At 42.1% G+C, this 26406-nt stretch overlaps 1 protein-coding gene across 1 annotated transcript in view; it reads left to right on the top strand.

Moving 5' to 3' along the window:
• VWA8 (von Willebrand factor A domain containing 8) overlaps positions 1–26406 on the top strand; it is a 443862-nt gene that overhangs the window by 386597 nt on the left and 30859 nt on the right. The window contains 1 exon segment of the mRNA XM_040425409.1: positions 3933–4041. Coding sequence (XP_040281343.1) covers positions 3933–4041 — 109 coding nt within the window.

The following is a 26406-nucleotide window of genomic DNA, read 5'->3' as shown; positions in this document are numbered from 1 at the left end:
AGCCCTGCTGCTCACAGCATCACTCACTGCATCTTTATTTTACCTTACAATCGTGACGCTATGGTAACAACTCTGCAGGCAGAGCGGAGGGCGGCGTAACGTCACTTACTCACGTGACGCACCTGCTCCGCCCACTTTATGAATGAAGGAGGCGGAGCAGGCGCGTCACGTGAGTAAGTGACGTTACGCCGGCCTCCGCTCTGCCTGCAGAGTTGTTAGTTACTGGAGCGTCACGATTGTAAGGTAAAATAAAGATGCAGTGACAAAGTAAACCGCCCGCCCGGCGCCCGCCCGCAGATGGTGGGTGACAAATCCCACACCCCATATTTTCGGCCGATATGTAACAATATCGGCCGAAGTGGATTAGGTGCATTTTCGGCCGATATTTTCGGCTGCCGGAATTTCGGTGCACCCCTACCCTGTACAACATATTGCTGTGGATGTATAGTTTTTTTTTATTGCCCTAATCCAGGTACGTATACACAGTGTATAGTCAAATGCTGCATCTGCTCATTATGCACTCTGGACAAGTAACAGGAGCCGAGTCATACACCAGTATATTATTTACTGTGTGTTTAGGCACTCTAGTACTAGAGACAGCAGTGGGGATAAGGTCATTCATACAAGTGATAGGAGCTGAAAGATGCACAACAGTGCCAGTGACATCGGTAGAGATATGTCCATCGATACAAGTGGTGGGAGCCATAGAAAACGGTGCATTAACACTAATGGACAGGAACTGAGATACACACCCCTCGAACGTTTCCACATTTTTTTCACATTACATCCACAAACTTACAAGTATGTGTGAAGTGAAAAGAAAATAATGATACATGGTTTTCAAAATTTTTAATACATAAAGATCTGAAAAGTATGGTGTGCATTTCTAATCAGACCCCTGTACTCCGATACCCCTTCATAAAATCCACTTGATTTCAGAAGGCACCTAGTTAGTAAATAGAGTCCACCTGTGTGTAATTTATTCAGAGTATAACTAGGGCTGTTCTGTGAAGGCCTCAGAGGTTTGTTAGAGAACTTTAGTGATATGGTACACTGTTTAATCCATCGTCTGAAAATTGAACGAGAATGGCACAACTGCAAACCTACCAAGACATGGCTGTCCACCTAAACTGACCCAGAGAAAAGCAGCCAAGAGGCCCATGGTAACTCTAGAGGAGCTGCAGAGATCCACAACTCAGGTGGGAGAATCTGTCCACAGGACAACTGTTAGTCACATACTTCACCAATCTGGCCTTTTTGGAAGAGTGACAAGAAAAAAATAATAATTTGAAAGCGAGCCATAAGAAGTCCCTTTTTGCAGTTTGCCACAAGCCATGTAGGGGACATAGCAAACATTGAAAAGAAGGTGTTCTGGTCAGAGGAGACAAAAGTTAAACTGTTTGGCCTAAATGCTTTGTGTTGGTCTGTTACATAAAATCCCTACAAAATACATTTAAAGGGATTCTGTCACCAGGTTTCACCCCTGTCAGCTAAACATATGCTGATGTTCAGGGCCTCATCACGATTCCTAATGTGGGCTTCTAAATGTGATCTGTAGCCTTATTTTGCTAAAAAACAGCTTTTACTAACCTGTCACTCAAAGAAATAAGGTGCCCAAGGGGATGTCAGGGGATGTCAAGGGATGCAAGGTGCCCACCGCTGTTCGTGCCCAGCGCCGCCTTTCCAGACTTCTGCACCGCCTCCTAATCCTCTGTGCCGCCTCTCGCTCTCCCTCCCTCCCCCCTCCTCCTGCTGTAAGATCTTGCGCGTGCGCACAGTGCTCTGAGAGGCTGGCGCCAGAGTGCAGGTCATACAGGGGGTTGAGCGAAGTGCCGGCGCACTTCGCTGTAAGAAGCCAAATGGAGAAGTCCGCACGGGCGCATCAGGCAGAGCCCTGTGCGCACGCGCGAGATCTTACAGCAGGAGGAGGGGGGAGGGAGGGAGAGCGAGAGGCGGCACAGAGGATTAGGAGGCGGCGCAGAAGTCTGGAAAGGCGGCGCTGGGCACGAACGGCGGTGGGTGTGGCCGGCACCTTGCATCCCTTGACATCCCCTTGGGCACCTTATTTCTTTGAGTGACAGGTTAGTAAAAGCTGTTTTTTAGCAAAATAAGGCTACAGATCACATTTAGAAGCCCACATTAGGAATTGTGATGAGGCCCTGAACATCAGCATATGTTTAGCTGACAGGGGTGAAACCTGGTGACAGAATCCCTTTAAGTTTGTTGGTGTAACGTGAAAAAATTTGGAAATGTTCAAGGGGTATGAATACTTTTTCAAGGCACTGTATATTTGTACTACTTCAGTTTAGCATCAAGTATAGGTTAAGGTACAGGTAGTCAGGAACTGGGATAAACTCTCCAGAAACTTTTAGAAATATACACACTTTTCCAAGTATCACTGGTAGGGCCTGCCCCATCGGAAGATCCCCTGATGTGCTCAGGCACTAACACAATAATGGGTTCCAGAGGTCCAGCACAAGAGAAACTGTATTATTTTTTAACAGTTAATCCCCAAATAACCATTTGTACAAATTATTTTCCTCACAGATTATAAACTCCTATGGCAAGGCTCTCTCCTAATGTATGTTTGCATTGGTCTTATGATTTTGAGAAGTAGCTAGGCTTTCCTTTACATGTTTTAAACTTTCAGTTTGCCTTAGTGTGGCTTCTAAAATAACCTGGCAAGACAGAGTAGTAGGAAAATCATACATCATCAAGCCTTGTGCTTTTACAATATTATTCTAACATGGCACAGTAGCCAGAATTTAGTCTTTGCATGTGCTAAACATTATTGAAAATAATGGAGGGCTTCAAATTGGGTGTGATCTGTCCACAAAGCAAAAGAACAGATGAAGGGGATTAGGATCAAAGAAGCAGAGGCAAAGACGTAGGTCTAGATGTTGACAGTGGAGCACAGATCTTTTTGGTTTGTTCACAGGACGATAGAGATGACCAGTCATTGACATGTGTGCCAAGTGAAGTGTGTTGTGATGTGTCATAACCAGAGGTTGTCATTTTAATCCCATAAAATGAGAAATAAGAACCGTTTTTAGCAAGAGACCAGTGCATGGACTTGTCTAAATAATGGAGGTCATGGGCATAGGTTGAATTCTTATGTGCAGTAAGTTTTCTCAATTTCTTCTAAGGTCGGCAGTTTGAGGTATATGTTTGTCCTGTTGTAAGTCACATGGTCTACTCATTCTGTTACCCAGCCACTCCCTATTACAAGACATTTATATCACGTATGAATCATGTTTATTTGTGCATCGGGCATGTGTCAGACACAACAGGTGGCCTGTCCTTATCTAAAGTGTGGTCAGTGGGGGCCAGACTCGGTAGTTGCATGACGTGGCTGCTGTGTTCCCCGTATTACCATTACTCATCATTGTTTATCTTGGCACACCAGCTTGTCGATACATGTGCTAGGCCTGGTAATGCTTCTCAACCCTATTTGAATTGGAATGAGCTGCATTACAAGGCATATTGGCACGCTTATACTGTTGATTGTCCAGGGCCGAAAGGGTGGGACCCTTACAGATCAGACATTAATATATTTTTGTAAGTAAAGACAAAAGTAACTAGTGTCTTCTCTTAATTGGGGATCAATAATGAGAAAGGAATTTTTAAGAACCCTGTTTTGTGAACCCTGAGCCTTATACCCTTACTAGTTTTTGTTCAGATCCCTGATAAAACCCTTAAATTATATTATCCAGTGCTTTACAATAAAATTGTAATTTAAATTGTAAATTTGTTATGAAATAACTAAATGAATACATTGGGGTTGTGATATCATACTTGCCATATTTGTGTTGCAATGTGTTAAGACTCTAGTACATTACACTGGCTTTGATCCTTTGCTCTACTTGGCCAGTAGTGCATCTTGTAGGGTGCATTGCTAAGGGAATACTTACGTATGCATTTGCCTTTTTCAGATCACAATACAGAAAGACAGTGGTTTGGATGTGAGCTCACCAGCACATGGAAAGCTGGATCCAGATAACATGCCTCATGTTGGTGGTAATACATGGGCTGGAGGAACAGGTTAGTAACTATACGTACATCATGTTAATATCACTCACAATATCTCATTATTATTTAGTACTAGCTGAAGGACCCGACTTTGCACGGGTATATTTCAGCTATTTCATTTAATGTTTGTGTGTGTCGTTGAAAGATATCGACAGTATCCACTATAACAGTGACATCTACAGTGCCCTGCCCCCTTAACAGTGACCTCCACAGCCCCCCACCCTTAACACTGACTGCCCCACAGTGCCCCGTCTCCTTAAAATGGGACCTCCAGATCAGCCCACCCCCTTAACTTTGACCTTCACAGCACCCGCCCCTTAACACTAACCATAATTTATAGTCTCCTTAACTGTGACCTCCACCATTCCTGACCCTTAACAGAGACCTCCACAGCAACTGCCCCTTTAGCAGTGACTGCCACAGTACCCCGCTCCCTTAACAGTGACCTCACAGCACCCCGCTCCCTTAACAGTGACCTCACAGTACCCCGCTGCCTTAAAAGTGACCTCACAGTACCCTGCTGCCCCTTTAATAGTGGCCTCCACAGTCCCCTCCTCCCTTAACAGTTACCTCCACAGTGCCCCCCCCCTTTAACAGTGACCTCCACGGCGGACCGTCCCCTTAACTGTGACCTCCACCATTCCCTGCCCCTTTAACAGTGACCTCCACAGCATCCTGCTCCCTTAACAGTGACCTCCACAGCACCCGCCCCTTTTTGTGTGACCTCCACAGTACCCTGTCTCCTTAACAGTGATTTCCACAACACCGCGCCCCCTTAACATTGACCTCTACAGAAATCTGCCTTTTAACACTGACCTCCATAGCGGACCGTCCCCTTAACTGTGACCTCCACAGCAGCCTGCCCCTAGGGTTGCTAGAGGACCGGTTTTAGGGCGGACAGTCCGGCTTTCAGACTATTATCCTTCGTCCGGTGCAGGGCCTGGATGGACACAAGAATGTCCTTTTGATTAGCTCACTCTCAGACAGAAGCACTGTGCTGTCTGAGCGTGAACTGCAGGGAGAAAGTCACCCTCCCTCCCTCCCTCCCACCCCTGCAGCTGACAGAAGTTGATTTTTACCTTTATTTTTTCAATCCTGTCGGCTGCGGAGTGGGTGAGGGCGTGGACTAACTGTGTCGTGGGCGTGGCTTAGAGGGCCCGGGGGCGGGGGTTTTAAGTCTGTCTTTTGAGGGTGTTGCCTGAATGGCCACCCTACCTGCCCCTGTACTGTGACCTCCACAGCACTCCACTCCCTTAACAGTGTCATCCACAGCACCCATAACAGTGATTTCCACAATATCCTGCCCCCGTAACAGTGACCTCCACAGAGCTCCGTTCCCTTAAAATGTGACCTCCACAACACCCCGTCCCCTTAACAGTGACCTCTACAGCACCCCGCCCCTTAACACTGACCTCCATAGCTAACATAGCTATGCCCCTTTAAAGCTGACCTACAGCAGTGAAGAAAAATGGCTGGGTTGTTATGGAAACCTGGTATAAAACTGTGTGTATGTGAAGACTAAGGTCCTGCGAGCTTCTATTGGCTGATAAGGATCATGTGACCAGGCTTCTATTGGCTAATGCATTTTTTGGGAATATCTCAGGAACGGTACGTGCCAGAGAGCTGAGACCCGGTCTAAAACCTTCCGGGACACCTGATGTACCTGTGTGCCAAATTTCGTGATTGTAAATGAGACGGTGTGGATTCTTTTAGCGGACATACATACATATACACACACACACATACATACACTCAGCTTTATATATTAGGCTAGTTTCACACTAGCGGCAAGGAACTAGTGTAGTACTTTTATTCGGCATGTACTGCCGCCGTAACTCTGGCCCGCCCCCATTATAGTCAATGGGGCCGGAGCGGTAGTCCTGGGGCACGCGTGGACTAGCGGCAGCACGGATCCAACAGGCTGTTCATCCGCCGGAACAGCCTGCCAGAGTTTCTTGCCGCTAGTGTGAAACTAGCCTTAGATGGGAGATCTCACTTCTTCCACACTTGGTGCACATAGGAGTCTGGTTATTCCTTCACATTTGTAACATGCCTCTCAGTTGACGTGATGTGGCATTATATTTATCCATACTCAGATTAGAAGAGTATATACCTATATGGCGATTAAAAATTGCCAGACCGCATGAAATTTAAATATATACAGAGTACAGACCAAAAGTTTGGACACACCTTCTCATTCAAAGAGTTTTCTTTATTTTCATGACTATGAAAATTGTAGATTCACACTGAAGGCATCAAATCTATGAATTAACACATGTGGAATTATATACATAACAAATAAGTGTGAAACAACTGAAAATATGTCATATTCTGGGTTCTTCAAAGTAGCCACCTTTTGCTTTGATTACTGCTTTGCACACTCTTGGCATTCTCTTGATGAGCTTCAAGAGGTAGTCCCCTGAAATGGTTTTCACTTCACAGGTGTGCCCTGTCAGGTTTAATAAGTGGGATTTCTTGCCTTATAAATGGGGTTGGGACCATCAGTTGCGTTGAGGAGAAGTCAGGTGGATACACAGCTGATAGTCCTACTGAATAGACTGTTAGAATTTGTATTATGGCAAGAAAAAAGCAGCTAAGTAAAGAAAAACGAGTGGCCATCATTACTTTAAGAAATGAAGGTCAGTCAGTCAGCCGAAAAATTGGGAAAACTTTGAAAGTAAGGGCTATTTGACCATGAAGGAGAGTGATGGGGTTCTGCACCAGATGACCTGGCCTCCACAGTCACCGGACCTGAACCCAATCGAGATGGTTTGGGGTGAGCTGGACCGCAGAGTGAAGGCAAAAGTGCTAAGCATCTCTGGGAACTCCTTCAAGACTGTTGGAAGACCATTTCAGGGGACTACCTCTTGAAGCTCATCAAGAGAATGCGAAGAGTGTGCAAAGCAGTAATCAAAGCAAAAGGTGGCTACTTTGAAGAACCTAGAATATGACATATTTTCAGTTGTTTCACACTTGTTTGTTATGTATATAATTCCACATGTGTTAATTCATAGTTTTGATGCCTTCATAGTCATGAAAATAAAGAAAACTCTTTGAATGAGAAGGTGTGTCCAAACTTTTGGTCTATACTGTATATATAATTTTTTGACACAATTTATAAATGACAATCCATACATAAAAACAAGTACAGGGAAAAAGGTGACCTCCACATCAGGAGACACAAATGGTGACTCAATCCAACATATAAATAATAGTAAAGTGCAAGTGCATAGTACATATAAACATCCATTACATGTAATACACAGAGTCTATTTACCTAGTATGTGTCTCCTCTGGGATGGCGCCAGCCCCGACACACGTTTCGGCGGACCTTCGTCTTGGGGTCCGAAACTTGCATTCGGGCTGGTGCCATCCCAGTGGAGACACATAATGGGTAAATAGACTCTGTGTATTGCATGTATTGGATATTTATATGCACTTTGCACTTGCACTTTACTATTATGTCTCTGTGGGATTGAGTCACCATTTGTGTCTCCTAATATGGATGTCGCCTTTTTCCCTGTACTTGTTTTTATGTATGGATTGTCATTTATAAATTGTGTCAATACATTATTAATATATTTATATTTTTATGTGGTCTGGCAATTTTTAATCGCCATATAGGTATATATTTCTTCGCCACAGGCATGAGTGGATTGTGTTATGCATGGTATTGATATGTATGGTCGGTTGTTCCATTTTTATGATGATTATTGGCTTACATTTTCTTTGGGTGTATCAGATTAGAAGAGGTGGTATAGATAACTACTAGTTCTCGCTGTGAAATGTATGAACAGTCAGATGAGCAGTGGCATCTTTATATACGCAGTTGGGTATAGACTTCAGCGGTTGCATCCAGTATGTGGAGCTGATTGTCATGTTCCAAAATGTAATGAGCCAAGGCATCAAATGCAGATTGGGTCTGGATATGCTCACGCCTCATGTTTGCTTGCTATGTACTGAAAATTACTGAATTGTATGGAAAACCTTTAAAGGAAGTCTGTCACCAGGAAATTCACTAGTAAACCAGGCTCAATGCCTTGTAGGGTTAGCTTAGCTGAAAGTAATGGTACATTTCACTTAGTGATTCATTGCTTCATTTTGGACAAAAAGTACTTTCAACCCATGTGCAAAAGAGCTGTTAAAGGGGTATTCCTATTTCATCATTCCATGGCCAAGATGGGAATAAGCTCAGTAAGTTTTTTGTGCAGCTCTCATTCACTGCTATAGGAGTTAGGGAAACCATGGAGCGCTGGCTACTTCATCATTTGTTAATGTGGTTATTCCCATCTCAGCCATGAAAGGCAGGCGAGGGCAGGCCCAAGCTACACTGTTCACCATTGCACCTCCTGCTTCATCTCCTTCTTGACAAACACAGGCGATATCTACATGAGATTTTGTGGCTCAAATAGTGCACTCAACTATGGGATTGAGGAAAAAAAATAATGCACATGTTTTTCCCAAATCCATTTTTTTTAGAGAAGGAAAATCTGAAACAGTTGTGTGAATAGGCCATTAGGCTGGAGTCACACTTCCAGGTTCCGTCACATTATACATCTATTTCAATGGCATGTGTAACAGTCCGACTGGGGGTTTTAAATGACTCAAGCTCACAGCATCATATAGGAATGTATGGTTCTCTGAGTCCAGGTCCGTTAAACCCGTGGTTGGGCTGTGACTAGGGATGAGTGAATCGACTTCGGATGAAACATCCGAAGTCGATTCATTTAAAACTTCGTTAGAATACTCCCGCTCCATACAGTATTAGAATGTATTGGCTTTGATGAGCTGAAGTTATTACTTCGCGAAGTCTCGCAAGATTTCGGGTAATAACTTAAAAAATTAATTTCTACAGTAAAAAACCTTTTACCGAACTCTGCTTCGGTTCCAAGGTACCACTTGGTACCCATTCCGTACAGTATTCTAGCAAAGATTTATGCGAATCGACACATCCCTAGCTGTGACACATGCAAGTAATACGGATATAATACAACCGGAGCATAAAAGGGTGTTTCCAGCCTAAGGCCTCTTTCATACGGGCGTCATGTTTTTGGCCCGGATAAGATGCGGGTGCGTCGCGGGAAAATCCGTGCGAGTGCAAAACATTGTAATGCGTTTTGCACGCACGTGAGAAAAATCTGCATGTTTGGTACCTAAACCCGAACATCTTCATAGACGTTCAGGTTTGGGTTAGGTGTTGTGTAGATTGTATTATTTTCCCTTATAACATGGTTATAAGGGAAAATAATAGCATTCTTAATACAGAATGCATAGTACAATAGGGCTGGAGGGGTTAAAAATAAATAAATATTTAACTCACCTTAATCCACTTGTTCGCGCAGCCCGGCTTCTTCTTTGAGGAATAGGACCTTTGATGACGTCACTGCGCTCATCACATGGTCTTTTACCATGGTGATGGATCATGTGACGGACCATGTGATGAGCGTAGTGACGTCACCACAGGTCCTTTTCCTACTGCACAGCAAAGATGAAGACAGAAGAGAAGCCGGGCTGCGCGAACAAGTGGATTAAGGTCAGTTAAATTTTTTTTTTTTTTTTTTTTTTTTTTTAACCCCTCCAGCCCTATTGTACTATGCATTCTGTATTAAGAATGCTATTATTTTCCCTTATAACCATGTTATAGGGGAAAATAATAATGATCGGGTCTCCATCCAGTTCGTCTCCTAGCAACCGTGCGTGAAAATCGCACCGCATCCGCACTTGCTTGCGGATGCTTGCGATTTTCACGCAGCCCCATTCACTTTTATGGGGCCTGCGTTGCGTGGAAAACGCACAAAGAGGAGCATGCTGCGATTTTTACGCAACGCACAAGTGATGCGTGAAAATCACCGCTCATGTGCACAGCCCCATAGAAATGAATGGGTCCGGATTCAGTGCGGGTGCAATGCGTTCATCTCACGCATTGCACCCGCGGGGAAATCTCGCCCGTGTGAAAGGGGCCTAACAGTTTAGCAAACACTTCCATAAAATGCTCCTGCTCCTGCATTTGCATCTTGACAAGTGTATGAGTGGGCTCAGGGCGTATTCACACCCACATGTGGCGGCTGTGCTTGTTTAGAATATCCATTGTTTGTGGTCTGCAAAACAGGCATGGCCGTCACACATTTGTGTAAATGCTCCCTCAGTTTGTGTATCAGACACATTTCCAGTTACCTTTCTTCAACCGTGATGAATGTGTACTAAATAGATTTGTGTTGCCTTTTGACCTTTTTTGTTTTTCAGTTTTTGATTTGATGTCCTTTTTCACCACATATCAACTACATGAGATGTATGAACAGCCTGCCACTACCTGGTGAAAAGTTATTTTGACATATAAAAAGTTTTTCCTTTTTCTCTACAGCAGACATTCATATTTCACTGTCCATATAAAGAATACAGGCACATGCGTGTGATAAGCATATTGCTTTGAACACATGTTTCCTGTAGGAATGCTGCCGCTCAATCATATTTGTTTTCTGCTGACAGTTCATTGTAGCTTTTATGCCCCCTCCATTGGTAGCGTCATCTCTGGGTGTTGAGAATTCAGGACCCTCACGCCTGCGAGCCTGCATCATGAGGGAAGCGTATTGGTATGTAGTCGGGAAGCGGTAGCTTAGTGGGTGATCATCTCTATTATGTAAGATGTCACTTCTGGAATTCACTCATCTTAATGAAGCCTCAGAAGGGTAAACTTTTCTCTGGGTCATTGCTTGAATTTTCACTCTTTAGCAGAGAATCCTGACACCTGCAAAGCTGTTATCTGTTCCTGGATAACCATATAAGCCAGTGGATAATCCAATTATTTTATTTTAATTTCTGTTTCTTTATTACTCGTTGAATTACACTTTTTTGGATTTCTGACATCATAACCTGTTTAAAGTGTGTCATTTCATTTCATTTTACTATTGTGTAGGGAAAGGGTTGTTAATTTTTTTTGTAATATACAGGTCAAAATTAGAATATCGTGTAAAAGTAAATTTTTTCAGTAATGCAAATTAAAAGGAGTTGCATTAATGCAGCTTAAAATTAGAATTTTGTGAAAAGGTTCAATATTCTAGGCTCAAAGTGGCACACCCGAGCTAATTAATCCATACGCCCTGAGCAAAGGGTACCTCAAAATTGTGACTTTGGGGTTTCATAAGCTGTAAGCTATAATCATCCAAATTATATCATATAAAGACTTGAAATATCTCGCTTTGCATGTAATGAGTCTAACTCATATGTTAGTTTCACCTTTTAAGTTCCATTACTGAAATAAATGAACTTTGCACGATATTCTAATTTTTCGAGTTTCATCTGTATTTTGTTTGGGAAAGATTTTTAATAGAAATCAGGATATTAAGACTCCTTAGCTCCATCCTTAGCTCTGAAGACGACTATGTGCAACATACAGAGGCAGCCTGCCTCCTAGCCCACTAACCCACCTCTTACCTTACTGTATGTGCCCCTATGTGCTTTGTCTCCCTGCCTATCTGACTTTCTTTCCGTTGGCAGCCCTGCTGGTTTGCTGGCCTCATGTTGTAGGCAGGGTCAGCAAAACCATAGTGCTGCACAAAATATTGCCCCAGCAGAACCGAATACCACAGTGCAGCACAAAATATTGCCACAGCAGAACCAAATATTCTATCCCAGCCAAATAAAAATACCACATTGCAGCACAAAATTCTGCACCAGCAGATCCAAATGCCACAGTGCACAAAACACCTCCCCAGAAACTGCCCTGCTGTGGTGGCCAGCTCCCATGTTCTGCCCTCGTTCTTCTCCAGTTGTCTCTAATTATGATATGGAGGAGAGGACTGAGGAGGTACTGAGCCAGCCCTGACTTTAGCTTCCTGTCTGATCTTTCAGCAATACCAAGCATACAGGAGAATACATCACTATGTGCATTTTACATCCAGTAACGTCTCCCGAGATGTAGACATTTTCTTTCCTCATCATCTTCTCCATTTTGCCCAGACCGACATGCTGATGTCTTTCAGCCACATCTCATGTCTGCAGTGTTTGCCTCACAGAAATCTTAGGTTCTACACTTTTCCATCATCCTCTCCACCTTCTCAACATTAACTTCCCATCCTGCTGCCACCCCAGTACTTTGCCCATTGTTCTGCACAATGCCCCCAAATATTATACTGCAGAAAAAATAGTGCCCCGAGTTTAATTCTACCCCCTATAGTGCTCCCAGTAGTAATACTGCCCCCATAGTAACCCCAGTAGTAATAATTCCCTATATAGTGCCCCCAGTAGCAATATTACCGTAACCTTGTATAGTGCCCCCCCACTAATAATCATGCCAAGTTAATAATAATACCTCTTTAGTATTCCCAATATTAATAATGGCCTTATAGTGCATCCAGCCATTATAGTGCCTCCAGTAATGATAATGCCATCTATTGTGCTCCATTATTAAAAATTCCCCCAATGTGTCCACTGTAATGCCCCTAGTATTCAAAAACTATTCATAGTGTCTTCAGCAATACCCCTATAGTGCACCCTGTACTAAACATACCCCCTGTGCCTTCAGTTATGCCCCCTGTAGTGCCCCAGTACTAAACATTCTCCCAGTGCCTCCAGCAATGCCCCCGGTAGTTCCCCCATGTCCTGCCTCAGTACTCAACTGTATAATCATCCTGAAGACGCCGATACTAAAAGCCCCGTTCTCCTCTCTCTTCTATGCACTCAGTAGCTAACAGGGAAGAGAGAGTTGGTAGTTCCTTTCTTCTCTCTCTTCGCTGCGCACAGTAACTGGGAAGGGCAGGGAAGAGAGGAGTCTACCGAGCTGTCAGTGGTTAGCACTGGCAGCAAGTGAGATAGGCAGGACGACTAGCTGAGAGGACACATACAGAGAGGCAGGGGCTGGATAACGAGCTTAAGAAACTGTCTGGAAACCTCTATATGTTCCACATAGTCGTCTTCAACACTCAGGAGAATGATGAGGATAAACTCTCCATAGCAACAGTGTTGCTGATGAGACTCTTTACACTCTGTTTTCTAGTAAAAAGAAACATCTTTCCCTAAAAGAGTATATTACAAAAAATTATTAACCCTTTCAAGAGTGGGTGATTTTCAATTTTTTTGTTTTCATTTTTTACTTCCAGCCCTCCCAAAGACATAACTTTTTAATTTTTTCATTCACATAGCCGCATTAGGGCTTGTTTTTTGCTTTACAAGATGCACTTTCTAATGGCACTATTTACAGTTGCATGCAATGTGGTGGGAAGCAGGAAAAAAAAATATTAAAAAAAACACCATTCCGCCACAGAGGGTTTTTTTTTACACTGTTTCCTATACGGTAAAACTGACCTGTTATTTTTATTCTCCTGGTCACTAGGATTACAACTAGGGATGAGCAAATCGACTTCGGATGAAACATCCAAAGTCTATTCACATAAAACTTCGTTATAATACTGTACGGCGCAGGAGCGGTACCTTGGAACCGAACCTGAGTTCGGGGAAATGTTTTTTTACAGTACAAAAAAAAATTATGAAGTTATTACGCAAAGTCTCGCGAGACTTCGCTAAGCAATAACTTCAGCTCATCGGAACCAATACATTCTAATACTGTACGGAGCTCCTGCTCCATACAGTATTAGAACAAAGTTTTATGCGAATCGACTTAAGATGTTTCATCCGAATATGCCATATATGTATAGTTTTTCTTGATTTTTAATACTGAAACAAATTACTAGTTTTACTTTGTATTGCCATATTCTGAACTCCATAACTTTTTTATTTTTATCTGTACTGAGCTGTGCGGGGGCTCATTTTCATGTACTTATTATTGATACCATTCTGGGGTGACCACTTTTTATCAGGCATTTTGATTTTTTTTCCGTTTCGCCATTTACTATATGGATAAATATTCTTATATTTTACTAGTACTGGCGTTTTCACATGTGGCGATGTCCATGATGTTAATTTTTTTTAATTATTTTTGTATTTTCATTTTGGGGAAAGGGGGTGATTTGGATTTTTATATTTATTAAAAAAATTTTGTATTTTTTTTTTATTTTAATTTTTTTGTTTTATGCTTTTTAACAGTTTCCCTAGGGAACTATAGCAATCAATCATCAGATTGCTTCTCTAATAGACTACAGTGCACTCCAATGTGGATACTGATAGATCAAGTTCAGAGGAATAATTCTGAAGAGTGAGGGGTGAATGGAGAAGGTTTAGATCAGTGTAGGTTAACCTAAAAAGGAGGGTGCAGCACTATGGAGGGCTTTGTGGGTTAGAATGAGAATTAAATCCTGTACTGTATGGGCAACCAGTAGCCAGAGGCATCGGAGTAGCGGTTAGACAGATAGATGACCCTGGCTGCTGCATTCAGGATAGATTGGAGAGGGGAGAGTCTGGTGAGGAGGAGACCAAATAGTAATAAGTTACAATAATCAAGGCAGGAATGGATCAGGGCAACAATGAGAGTTTTTGTTGTTTCCACAGAAAGAGGTAGATTCTAGAGATGATTGTGAGGTGCAGGTGGCCTGAGCAGCCAAGAGGATTCCTTAGGCCTCATGCACACGACCGTTGTTTGGTTCCGCATCTAAGCCGCATTTTTTTGTGGCTACATGCACACGACCATGCCGTTTTTTGCATTCCACAGATTGCGAATCCGCAAAACACGGATGCCTATTATAGAGATGCCTATTCTTGTCCACAAAACGGACAAGAACAAGGCATGTTCTATCTGTGGCCACAGAACGGAGTAATTGAAGTGAATGGGTCTGCATCCGAGCTGCAAACAATAGTTGTGTGCATATGAGGCCTTGTACTGAAAACCACAATTGTTTCCCTTCTCCTGCCACTGGTTCTCCCACCAAAACCATTCATGCAACATAGGCCCAGCACCTGTTATGAACAGCCCGTTGGGGTGAGGGTTGGAGTAACCTGATATAGGACATCTTTGTAGCAGGCCCTATAGTACCTGCCAAGGCTGTCACTTGTAGAACTTTTGTATGGTCGTCTTGGCGCAATATGCTTCTATCCAGAGTTTTCCAAATACTTTAAATCTGTTTGCTCAGATATGGTATCTCGATGCCAGGAAGTGTAATTTTCCCCAATACGTACCTATATGATAGCTTTACCATACGTATAACTTCATCAGAAATCTTTCCAACAGGTCTTAGCACTTAACTAACAGGTTAAAGAAAAACGATTTCTAAGATAAATTTCTCTAGAGGAAAAGATACAATTTGATGATGGAATATATGCAAAGTCTGCAATTTAATGATGGAATATAAGCAACTCACGGTACTTTTATTTCAGTAAAAATATTTCACCCTCATTTCTAATCCTTTATTCATTAGCTTCCCAATGAGTATTTCAACATTGATGCAATAAACATTTACTGATAAGAGTCATGATTTATTGACAGCCTGAAGCATCACTGCGAGCCGCGGAATCTAGGGCAGATTCTCAGCCCATAATGAGCACCGATTGACAATATTCCCGTCAATTGTTGCTTGCTATTACTTTCATTTAGGCTACTTTCACACGGTCAGTATTTTCCATAAGTATTTGTAAGCCAAAACCAGGAACAGGTCCAAAACATTAAAAGAGGCACAAATATTCCCATTGCACTTTTTCTCTGTAGGTTTCACTGCTGTCTTTGGCTACTAACCATGTGAAAGTGGCCTTAGGATGGGTTTCCATATTCAGGATTATTTTAAATGAAGTTTTTGAAGGATCTTAAATGAAGAGCACGAATAAAGGAAACACCAAGTCTTCTCTTTTTGTTTCCACTCTGGGCATTAGCTTCAAAAGCTGCATAAAAAACAGAACTTGGAAACCCAGCCTTTTAAACTATTCAATGGTTGTGAAGGGGGTGAATGAGTGATCATTAATTGCAGTTTGCATTAAGTTGGCAGCACATCCTCTATTTACACAGGGCAATGTGCTGCCAACAAATGATTTACTGAGTACAACCAATCGGAGCATGTAGTCGTTATAGAGTGGGTTTTCAGCCTCTATAGATTTATATTGTATTACACAGTAAACTAATTTAAACTTAGGTTTGCACTTCATAAAACATGTAAAGGAAACAAAGTTGATGCACATCTTTAAGGTGGCCGCATAAAACTAGAAAAATAATAAATCCCTATTTTCTGCCCTGAGTGTTTCCTTCTAGCTCTCCGGTTAATGATGTTCTACATGCCGAGTATAGTCTTCTGCTTGTACAACGGCTGTCGCTTTGATCAACAAATTAGTGTCAGCTGCAAATGAATGTTAATTCTGTCTGGAATGCATCTTCATGACGGGCGGTGCATTGCTGGTTTAGTGGATAGAAGCATGTGCTGGAACTATATTAAAGAAGTGAACGTTAATATTGTGACATTCTCCAGATCAGATAGTTTGCTAATTACAGTCATTTCATCTGCTTGTCTTGGCTGCTGTTTCAAGATGATTTGATTAAAATGATGTGGATGTCAATAAATATGCGTCTCCATAAAACATCAGTCGAGCTCTGCTCAATGATTCATTAAGTTCTCCAGACAAGATTTGAAGGAAATTTGTTAACAAAAATGTTATCTGTCAGTTAAATCCAGATAGTGACACATCTCCTGTTTTTATTTTCTGATTACAGATTTCTTTATTCTATTTTCTGAACATGATTATGGGGGCGGCCATCTTGTCTGAGCTGTTCTTAACAGCATTTAAAAACATTTAAAAAATTGCCTTACGGCAGCCCCATGGGCCATAGACACAGTGGACAAGACGGGACCTCATTGACTTCTATGGGAGAGTGTTCTAGGCATGCTCTGTGACCTGTGCAGAGGTTATTGCACAAGGCAAGACTATAACTATCACCTGTTGTGAATGGTGGATCCCGTCTTATCTATACAGATAGGTGATATCATTACAGGAAGGATTAGAATGACAGATAAGCCTGTAACTGCAGTAAAGCGATCTATAAACCTATTATTAGGCTTAGCGGCAATGCAAAAACTGCAGGATTTTATGTTTTTTGTTTAAATATAGATATTGACAGGAAAAATTAAAAATAACATCATCAAAAATTCTTTAAAAATATGTTAAACATAAAAATGTGATTTAAACAATACAGTGCCTCGAAAAAGTATTCATACCCTTTGAATTTTTGCACATTGTTTAAAGAGGACCTTTCACCGATTATTACACTATGAACTAAGTATACAGACATGTAGAGCGGCGCCCGGGGATCTCACTGCACTTACTATTATCCCCGGGCGCTGCTCCGTTCTCCTGCTATGTCCTCCAGTATCTCCGCTCACTAAGTTATAGTAGGCGGAGATTTCAGTCCCTAAGTTATGGTAGGCGGAGTCTGCCCTTGTTCTGCTCTAGTGCTGGCCAATCGCAGCGCAGAGCTCACAGCCTGGGAGGTTATTTTCTCCCAGGCTGTGAGCTCTGCAATGCGATTGGCCAGCGCTACAGAAGAACAAGGGCAGACTCCGCCTACCATAACTTAGTGAGCGGAGATACCGGAGGACATAGCAGGAGAACGGAGCGGCGCCCGGGGATAATAGTAAGAGCAGTGAGATCCCCGGGCCCCGCTCTACATGTCTGTATAGTTAGTTCATAGGGTAATAATCGGTGAAAGGTCCTCTTTAACGTTACATCCACAAACGTAAATGTATTTTATCAAGATTTATGTGATAGACCAACACAAAGTAGAAAGTATGTGTGAAGTGAAAATGATACATAGTTTTCAAATTTTTTTATAAATAAAAATCTGGAAAGTGTGGTGTGCATTTGTATTTAGTAAAGTAAAAATTAATAAAAAAAAAACCAACTTGGCGAGTATTCTTGATTAACAATATTCTACCTTTTGTGCATATACAGTGGCGGAAATAATTATTTGACCCCTCACTGATTTTGTAAGTTTGTCCAATGACAAAGAAATGAAAAGTCTCAGAACAGTATCATTTCAATGGTAGGTTTATTGTAACAGTGGCAGATAGCACATCAAAAGGAAAATCGAAAAAATAACTTTAAATAAAAGATAGCAACTGATTTGCATTTCATTGAGTGAAATAAGTATTTGAACCCTCTAACAAAAAAAGACTTAATACTTGGTGGAAAAACCCTTGTTTGCAAGCACAGAGGTCAAACGTTTCTTGTAATTGATGACCAAGTTTGCGCACATTTTAGGAGGAATGTTGGTCCACTCCTCTTTGCAGATCATCTCTAAATCCCTAAGGTTTCGAGGCTGTCTCTGTGCAACTCTGAGCTTGAGCTCCCTCCATAGGTTTTCGATTGGATTAAGGTCCGGAGACTGACTAGGCCACTCCATGACCTTAATGTGCTTCTTCTTGAGCCACTCCTTTGTTGCCTTTGCTGTATGTTTTGGGTCATTGTCGTGCTGGAACACCCATCCACGACCCATTTTCAGTTTCCTGGCAGAGGGAAGGAGGTTGTCGCTCAGGATTTCACGATACATGGCTCCGTCCATTTTCCCGTTTATGCGAATAAGTTGTCCTGTGCCCTTAGCAGAAAAACACCCCCAAAGCAAAATGTTTCCACCCCCATGCTTGACGGTGGGGACGGTGTTTTGGGGGTCATAGGCAGCATTTTTCTTCCTCCAAACACAGCGAGTTGAGTTAATGCCAAAGAGCTCTATTTTGGTCTCATCAGACCACAGCACCTTCTCCCAGTCACTCTCTGAATCATTCAGGTGTTCATTGGCAAACTTCAGACGGGCCTGCACATGTGCCTTCCTGAGCAGGGGGACCTTGCGAGCCCTGCAGGATTTTAATCCATTGCGGTGTAATGTGTTTCCAATGGTTTTCTTGGTGACTGTGGTCCCTGCTAATTTGAGGTCATTAACTAACTCCTCCCGTGTAGTTCTAGGATGCTTTTTCACCTTTCTCAGAACCATTGACACCCCACGAGGTGAGATCTTGCGTGGAGCCCCAGAGCGAGGTCGATTGATGGTCATTTTGTGCTCCTTCCATTTTCGAACAATCGCACCAACAGTTGTCACCTTCTCTCCCAGCTTCTTGCTAATGGTTTTGTAGCCCATTCCAGCCTTGTGCAGGTCTACAATTTTGTCTCTGACATCCTTGGACAGCTCTTTGGTCTTTCCCATGTTGGAGAGTTTGGAGTCTGCTTGATTGATTGATTCTGTGGACAGGTGTCTTTTATACAGGTGACTAGTTAAGACAGGTGTCCTTAATGAGGGTGACTAATTGAGTAGAAGTGTCTAACCACTCTGTGGGAGCCAGAACTCTTAATGGTTGGTAGGGGTTCAAATACTTATTTCACTCAATGAAATGCAAATCAGTTGCTATCTTTTATTTAAAGTTATTTTTTCGATTTTCCTTTTGATGTGCTATCTGCCACTGTTACAATAAACCTACCATTGAAATGATACTGTTCTGAGACTTTTCATTTCTTTGTCATTGGACAAACTTACAAAATCAGTGAGGGGTCAAATAATTATTTCCGCCACTGTAGCTCCTATGGAAACCTTTGCATCTTCATGGATATGAAATCAAACAAACCTTTGCAATCTGTACCACTGCTTTTACTTTACTGTTGGTTAGCAAGAAGAGCAGGCAGATGAAGTGGCACATGACTGTAGGATGTGGTAGTACACTGTCTGTTTCTAGTTTGGAACTACATAGGTCTGTGAAGTGTTGCATACATATAATGGTATCTTTGTAACTGAGACGTTTTGCAAAGTTGCTTCTTTTTTATTTTAGTGTAATTAAAGGGAACCTGTCACCGGGATTTGGGGTATAGAGCTGAGGACATGGGTTGCTAGATCGCCGCTAGCACATCCGCAGTACCCAGTGGCCATCTAGCAACCCATGTCCTCAGCTCTATACAAAAAATCCCGGTGACAGGTTCCCTTTAAAGCAAAAAAATAAATAAAAAATCATCAGTAAAAGTGCGTAGAGTTCTAACATGTACACTCCTCATACATTTACTGTTCAGGAGCTTGTTTTCTTATGTTGTGCTTTTCCTGGAAATGTGTGAAATTGATAACTGGGCATTGCAAATTCCTGTTGTCAATAAGGTATGTCCCTATACAGTGTGCCATACAGCCCTGACTGGACAGTGTCAGAGTAGGGATGCACTATACTGACAAGGGGAGTGGTAACATCCGGTTGTCAGCTTCCTCATATATTCTAATAACAGAGGAAAAGAAGAAAATATGCTCTAGAATTATTTAATACAGAATGAAAGTATTTACGTAACCCCATGCGCTGTAAATGTACAGTGGAAGGAGAAATTTTAAATATGGCGTCCGCTCACCAGTGCAGCGGGCGCCATACATAGCTGCTGGGTCTCTGCTGTTTCAAACGGGCCCTGGGGCTAATGTCTGCGACGGCGATAATGGTGATTGCAGATGATGTCGTCAAATGTGACTACGGCATGTAAATGCTGAGGAACCGGAAGTGGGCATAGCTAGGTCAGGAACAGCTCCTCATGCTTCAATCGGGGGAGCTGTTCCTTCACTCTGATGCACTGGGTCTCTCTGAAAAGTTGTAGTGTCTATGAAGGCCTGCAGGTGGCAGAGCTCCATAGGATAACAGCAAAAGGAATTTACATTGTAATTCTATGGAACTACAGTGTAAGATAAAGGCGGTCTGACGATCGCATAATCTAGCTTCTTAGGGGGAACAAAAAAAAGTTGAAAAATGTTTTAAAAAATATAAAACATATATAAAAATTTTAATCACCTCCCTTTCCCCAGAATTAAAACTAAAATAAGCAAAAAATATAAACTGAAAATGCAAATGTGATCGCACACTACATCCAGCACTCTGCCCTCCATGCTGGACGAGACATTGGTTTATATTTTGGCCAAAGCATAGTAAGCCACTCACCGCGTCAAGGTTGTCTCATGAGTGGTCCCTAACTCTTGTTCCTACCTGTTCATGGGCCATGACAGCCACATAAAATCCAGGGAATGCAGGTCAGCATGCAAGCCAAGTACACTTTGCTTGTAACCCCGTCCGGTGCCATTACAGCTTTCATCGGATCCAGGGATGCAAGTACCAACATGCATGCTGAACCCACCATATACTTCTCCTGGAGCCGGATGGCTAATGGTAGGTTCTATACAAGCAGACTCAGTTTTATACTGACTTTAAAACCAGCCTCAAGGACAGATTAACTGGTCAGGTGTGCAATGACTCCAAGGAGATCGCCACGCCTCCAATATATACTACAAAGAAAAAAATAAGTGGTTGGGTCAGCACAACCTGCCTGTAGGTGCACATCACTATGGCGAAATACATATACAAACGGAAAATGCAAATGTGATCGCACACTACATCCAGCACTCTGCCCTCCATGCTGGACGAGACATTGGTTTATATTTTGGCCAAAGCATAGTAAGCCACTCACCGCGTCAAGGTTGTCTCATGAGTGGTCCCTAACTCTTGTTCCTACCTGTTCATGGGCCATGACAGCCACATAAAATCCAGGGAATGCAGGTCAGCATGCAAGCCAAGTACACTTTGCTTGTAACCCCGTCCGGTGCCATTACAGCTTTCATCGGATCCAGGGATGCAAGTACCAACATGCATGCTGAACCCACCATATACTTCTCCTGGAGCCGGATGGCTAATGGTAGGTTCTATACAAGCAGACTCAGTTTTATACTGACTTTAAAACCAGCCTCAAGGACAGATTAACTGGTCAGGTGTGCAATGACTCCAAGGAGATCGCCACGCCTCCAATATATACTACAAAGAAAAAAATAAGGGGCGATCTCCTTGGAGTCATTGCACACCTGACCAGTTAATCTGTCCTTGAGGCTGGTTTTAAAGTCAGTATAAAACTGAGTCTGCTTGTATAGAACCTACCATTAGCCATCCGGCTCCAGGAGAAGTATATGGTGGGTTCAGCATGCATGTTGGTACTTGCATCCCTGGATCCGATGAAAGCTGTAATGGCACCGGACGGGGTTACAAGCAAAGTGTACTTGGCTTGCATGCTGACCTGCATTCCCTGGATTTTATGTGGCTGTCATGGCCCATGAACAGGTAGGAACAAGAGTTAGGGACCACTCATGAGACAACCTTGACGCGGTGAGTGGCTTACTATGCTTTGGCCAAAATATAAACCAATGTCTCGTCCAGCATGGAGGGCAGAGTGCTGGATGTAGTGTGCGATCACATTTGCATTTTCCGTTTGTATATGTATTTCGCCATAGTGATGTGCACCTACAGGCAGGTTGTGCTGACCCAACCCCTTATTTTTTTCTTTGTAGTATATATTGGAGGCGTGGCGATCTCCTTGGAGTCATTGCACACCTGACCAGTTAATCTGTCCTTGAGGCTGGTTTTAAAGTCAGTATAAAACTGAGTCTGCTTGTATAGAACCTACCATTAGCCATCCGGCTCCAGGAGAAGTATATGGTGGGTTCAGCATGCATGTTGGTACTTGCATCCCTGGATCCGATGAAAGCTGTAATTGCACCGGACGGGGTTACAAGCAAAGTGTACTTGGCTTGCATGCTGACCTGCATTCCCTGGATTTTATGTGGCTGTCATGGCCCATGAACAGGTAGGAACAAGAGTTAGGGACCACTCATGAGACAACCTTGACGCGGTGAGTGGCTTACTATGCTTTGGCCAAAATATAAACCAATGTCTCGTCCAGCATGGAGGGCAGAGTGCTGGATGTAGTGTGCGATCACATTTGCATTTTCCGTTTGTATATGTATTTCGCCATAGTGATGTGCACCTACAGGCAGGTTGTGCTGACCCAACCCCTTATTTTTAAAAAATATAAACTGCCTGAACTATTTAAATATGAAAATATTTATCCCATACGGTGAAAAAAAAAATCTAAATGGCCCATTCGCCATTTTTTCATCACTTCACTTACCCCCCAAAAAACCTGAATAAAATCTTATCAAAACACACTACCATGAAAACTACAGCTCGTCCCTCAAAAAATGAGCCCTCACACAGCTCCATAGACATAACTATAAAAAAGTTATGTGGGGTCAGAATATGGCCATGAAAATACAAAATTACATAGTTTATAAGGCCGAAAAAAGACATTTGTCCATCCAGTTCGGCCTGTTATCCTGCAAGTTTTTTTTATTTTTTCATTATTAAAACACAAGAAAAACTATATAAGTTTCTTTGTAATTGTACTGCCTCAGAGAATGAAGGGCACAGGTCAGTTTTAAAACTTAGGAAACACAATAGAGACAAAACCCATTAAACTGTGGCAGAATTGCATTTTTTTGTAATTCTGCCCCATTTGGAATTTTTTTCCTGCTTCCTACTATATCTTAAAGAATATTAAGTGGTCCTATTAGAAAGTAGAAATTGTCCTGCAAAAGTCAAGCCCTCATATGGCTATATGAACGAAAAAATTAAAGTTATGGCTCCAGGAACGCAGGGAGTTAAAATGAAAGCACAAAAACGAAAAATCCTCCAGGGCTTAAGCAAATAGTCAGGTCCATAAATATTGGGACATCGCCACAATTATAAAATCTTTGGCTCTATACACCACCACAATGGATTTGAAATGAAACAAACAAGATGTGCTTTAACTGCAGACTGTCAGCTTTAATTTGAGGGTATTTACATCCAAATCAGGTGAACTGTGTAGGAATTACAACAGTTTGCATATGTGCCTCCCACTTGTTAAGGAACCAAAAGTAATGGGACAGAATAATAATCATAAATCAAACTTTCACTTTTTAATACTTGGTTGCAAATCCTTTGCAGTCAATTACAGCATGAAGTCTGGAACGCATAGACATCAACCAGACGCTGGGTTTCATCCCTGGTGATGCTCTGCCAGGCCTCTACTGCAACTGTCTTCTGTTCCTGCTTGTTCTTGGGGCATTTTCCCTTCAGTTCTGTCTTCAGCAAGTGAAATGCATGCTCAATCGGATTCAGGTCAGGTGATTGACGTGGCCATTGCATAACATTCCACTTCTTTCCCTTAAAAAAAACTCTTTGGTTGCTTTTGCAGTATGCTTTGGGTCATTGTCCATCTGCACTGTGAAGCACCATCCAATGAGTTCTGAAGCATTTGGCTGAATATGAGCAGATAATATTGCCCGAAACACTTCAGAATTCATCCTGCTGCTTTTGTCAGCAGTCACATCATCAATAAATACAAGAAAACCAGTTCCATTGGCAGCCATACATGCCCACGCCATGACACTACCACCACCATGCTTCACTGATGAGGTGGTATGCTTAGGATCATGAGCAGTTCCTTTCCTTCTCCATACTCTTCTCTTCCTATCACTCTGGTACAAGTTGATCTTGGTCTCATCTGTCCATAGGATGTTGTTCCAGAACTGTGAAGGCTTTTTTAGATGTCGTTTGGCAAACTTTAATCTGGCCTTCCTGTTTTTGAGGCTCACCAATGGTTTACATCTTGTGGTGAACCCTCTGTATTCACTCTGGTGAAGTTTTCTCTTGATTGTTGACTTTGACACACATACACCTACCTCCTGGAGAGTGTTCTTGATCTGGCCAACTGTTGTGAAGGGTGTTTTCTTCACCAGGGAAAGAATTCTTCGGTCATCCACCACAGTTGTTTTCCGTGGTCTTCCTGGTCTTTTGGTGTTGCTGAGCTCATCGGTGCATTCCTTCTTTTTAAGAATGTTTTAAACAGTTGTTTTGGCCACGCCTAATGTTTTTGCTATCTTTCTGATGGGTTTGTTTTATTTTTTCAGCCTAATGATGGCTTGCTTCACTGATAGTGACAGCTCTTTGGATCTCATCTTAAGAGTTGACAGCAACAGATTCCAAATTCAAATAGCACACTTGAAATTAACTCTGGACCTTTTATCTGCTCATTGTAATTGGGATAATGAGGGATTAACACACACCTGGTCATGGAACAGCTGAGAAGCCAATTGTCCCATTACTTTTGGTCCCTTAACAAGTGGGAGGCACATATGCAAACTGTTGTAATTTCTACACCGTTCACCTGATTTGGATGTAAATACCCTCAAATTAAAGCTGACAGTCTGCAGTTAAAGCACATCTTGTTCGTTTCATTTCAAATCCATTGTGGTGGTGTATAGAGCCCAAAATGTTAGAATTGTGTCGATGTCCCAATATTTATGGAACTGACTGTATGTCTGGAGAAGTGACATGTCCTCTTTAAGCCCTCATTTTTTTTCAGGAAAAAGGCCGCCCACTAGGATGGGCAAACTGGACCTAGGATTGTTCAGCCTCTTTCATTTCAGTATTGGCTCTATACATACATTTTTAGTTGCAGCCTTGCTTGGGAGAAATGGATAAATTTAACAGATTGAGAAAAAATCACTATATGAAAGAAATGGAGAGCCTAGAACTTTATTAATGTACAGTGGCCAGAAGTTCTTCAGTTGTCCCCACGTCTCCAGAAATTCCGCTTTGTCAAATTTCTTTTGCAATGTTCCTCTTAACAAGTAGTATGGTCATATCTGTAATATAATCACGTGCAGCAGCAATCCGCTTCCTTCCTTCTGAGTCACATAGTGTAACTATGTGGATAGTGAATTACAGGGTGAGAAATACCATAGCAGACTTCATTGTAGATTACATTCTTTTTTTATTTAAGAATATGGACAGTGTCCTTTTTGGAAGAAATTTTTTATTGCCTGTTGATATTTTGCCATATTTCCGGCCATTTTTTAAGGCAAAATTACTTTTGAACAACATTTTTATTACTTTTTTACAGGACAAATGTGCATCAACCATTACGTATGTGCTCTGCTCTAATTATATTTGAATATTTAGTTTTTAATCTGGCTGTTTTTTTGGTACCCAAGTGTAATGCATTGTGGGAGCTCATAGCTAGCCTACTTGGCTGCATATGACAGATTCTAGTTGACTGTCAGATTCGAAACAGCAATTTTTTTTTACTTCTGGCAGTATGAAAGGATCAAAGATGATAAGTATGAAACAAGTTAAGGCCTTGTTCACATTTTTGTGTTTGTGTTTCATCCGTGAAGTATCCGTGTTTGGTCCGTGTGTTCATTTTTTGCCCTTTATGTGCCATTTATATTAGTACACTGTTGTCTGTGATAAGACAACCCCTTTAAGCAAAGTATGTGTAAGTTTAACCGGCAAATTTCATATGCCCAGTTTGTATAAATGCTGTGCCCATGCTGTCTCCTTTTGGCATCTCTTCCAACCATTTTAATTCAGCAGTATGGGGGAAAGGGTGATTTATCAAGACTGCATCTAATTCTGCACTTGAGTGAGATGTACCATTTATTAATCAGCACAAGCCTCTTAATAGGTTTGGCGCATCTTCAGACCCTCTGTGTCCCCAAAAACTCAAATCTACACTAGCTATGAGCTGAAGTAAATTAGAGCTATAGTTTAGACAAGTTTTTGGCACAAATTATATTAAATTTGCTCGTCTTTGGGAGGCCATGTCACCTTGCACTAAGCACCAACCACAGCATGCCCAAAT

This window comes from Bufo bufo, chromosome 3, assembly GCF_905171765.1.
Source record: "Bufo bufo chromosome 3, aBufBuf1.1, whole genome shotgun sequence".
Classification (NCBI taxonomy): domain Eukaryota; kingdom Metazoa; phylum Chordata; class Amphibia; order Anura; family Bufonidae; genus Bufo; species Bufo bufo.
The sequence above is the reverse complement of the archived record's forward strand: the minus strand, read 5'-3'. Positions and strand labels throughout refer to the sequence as shown.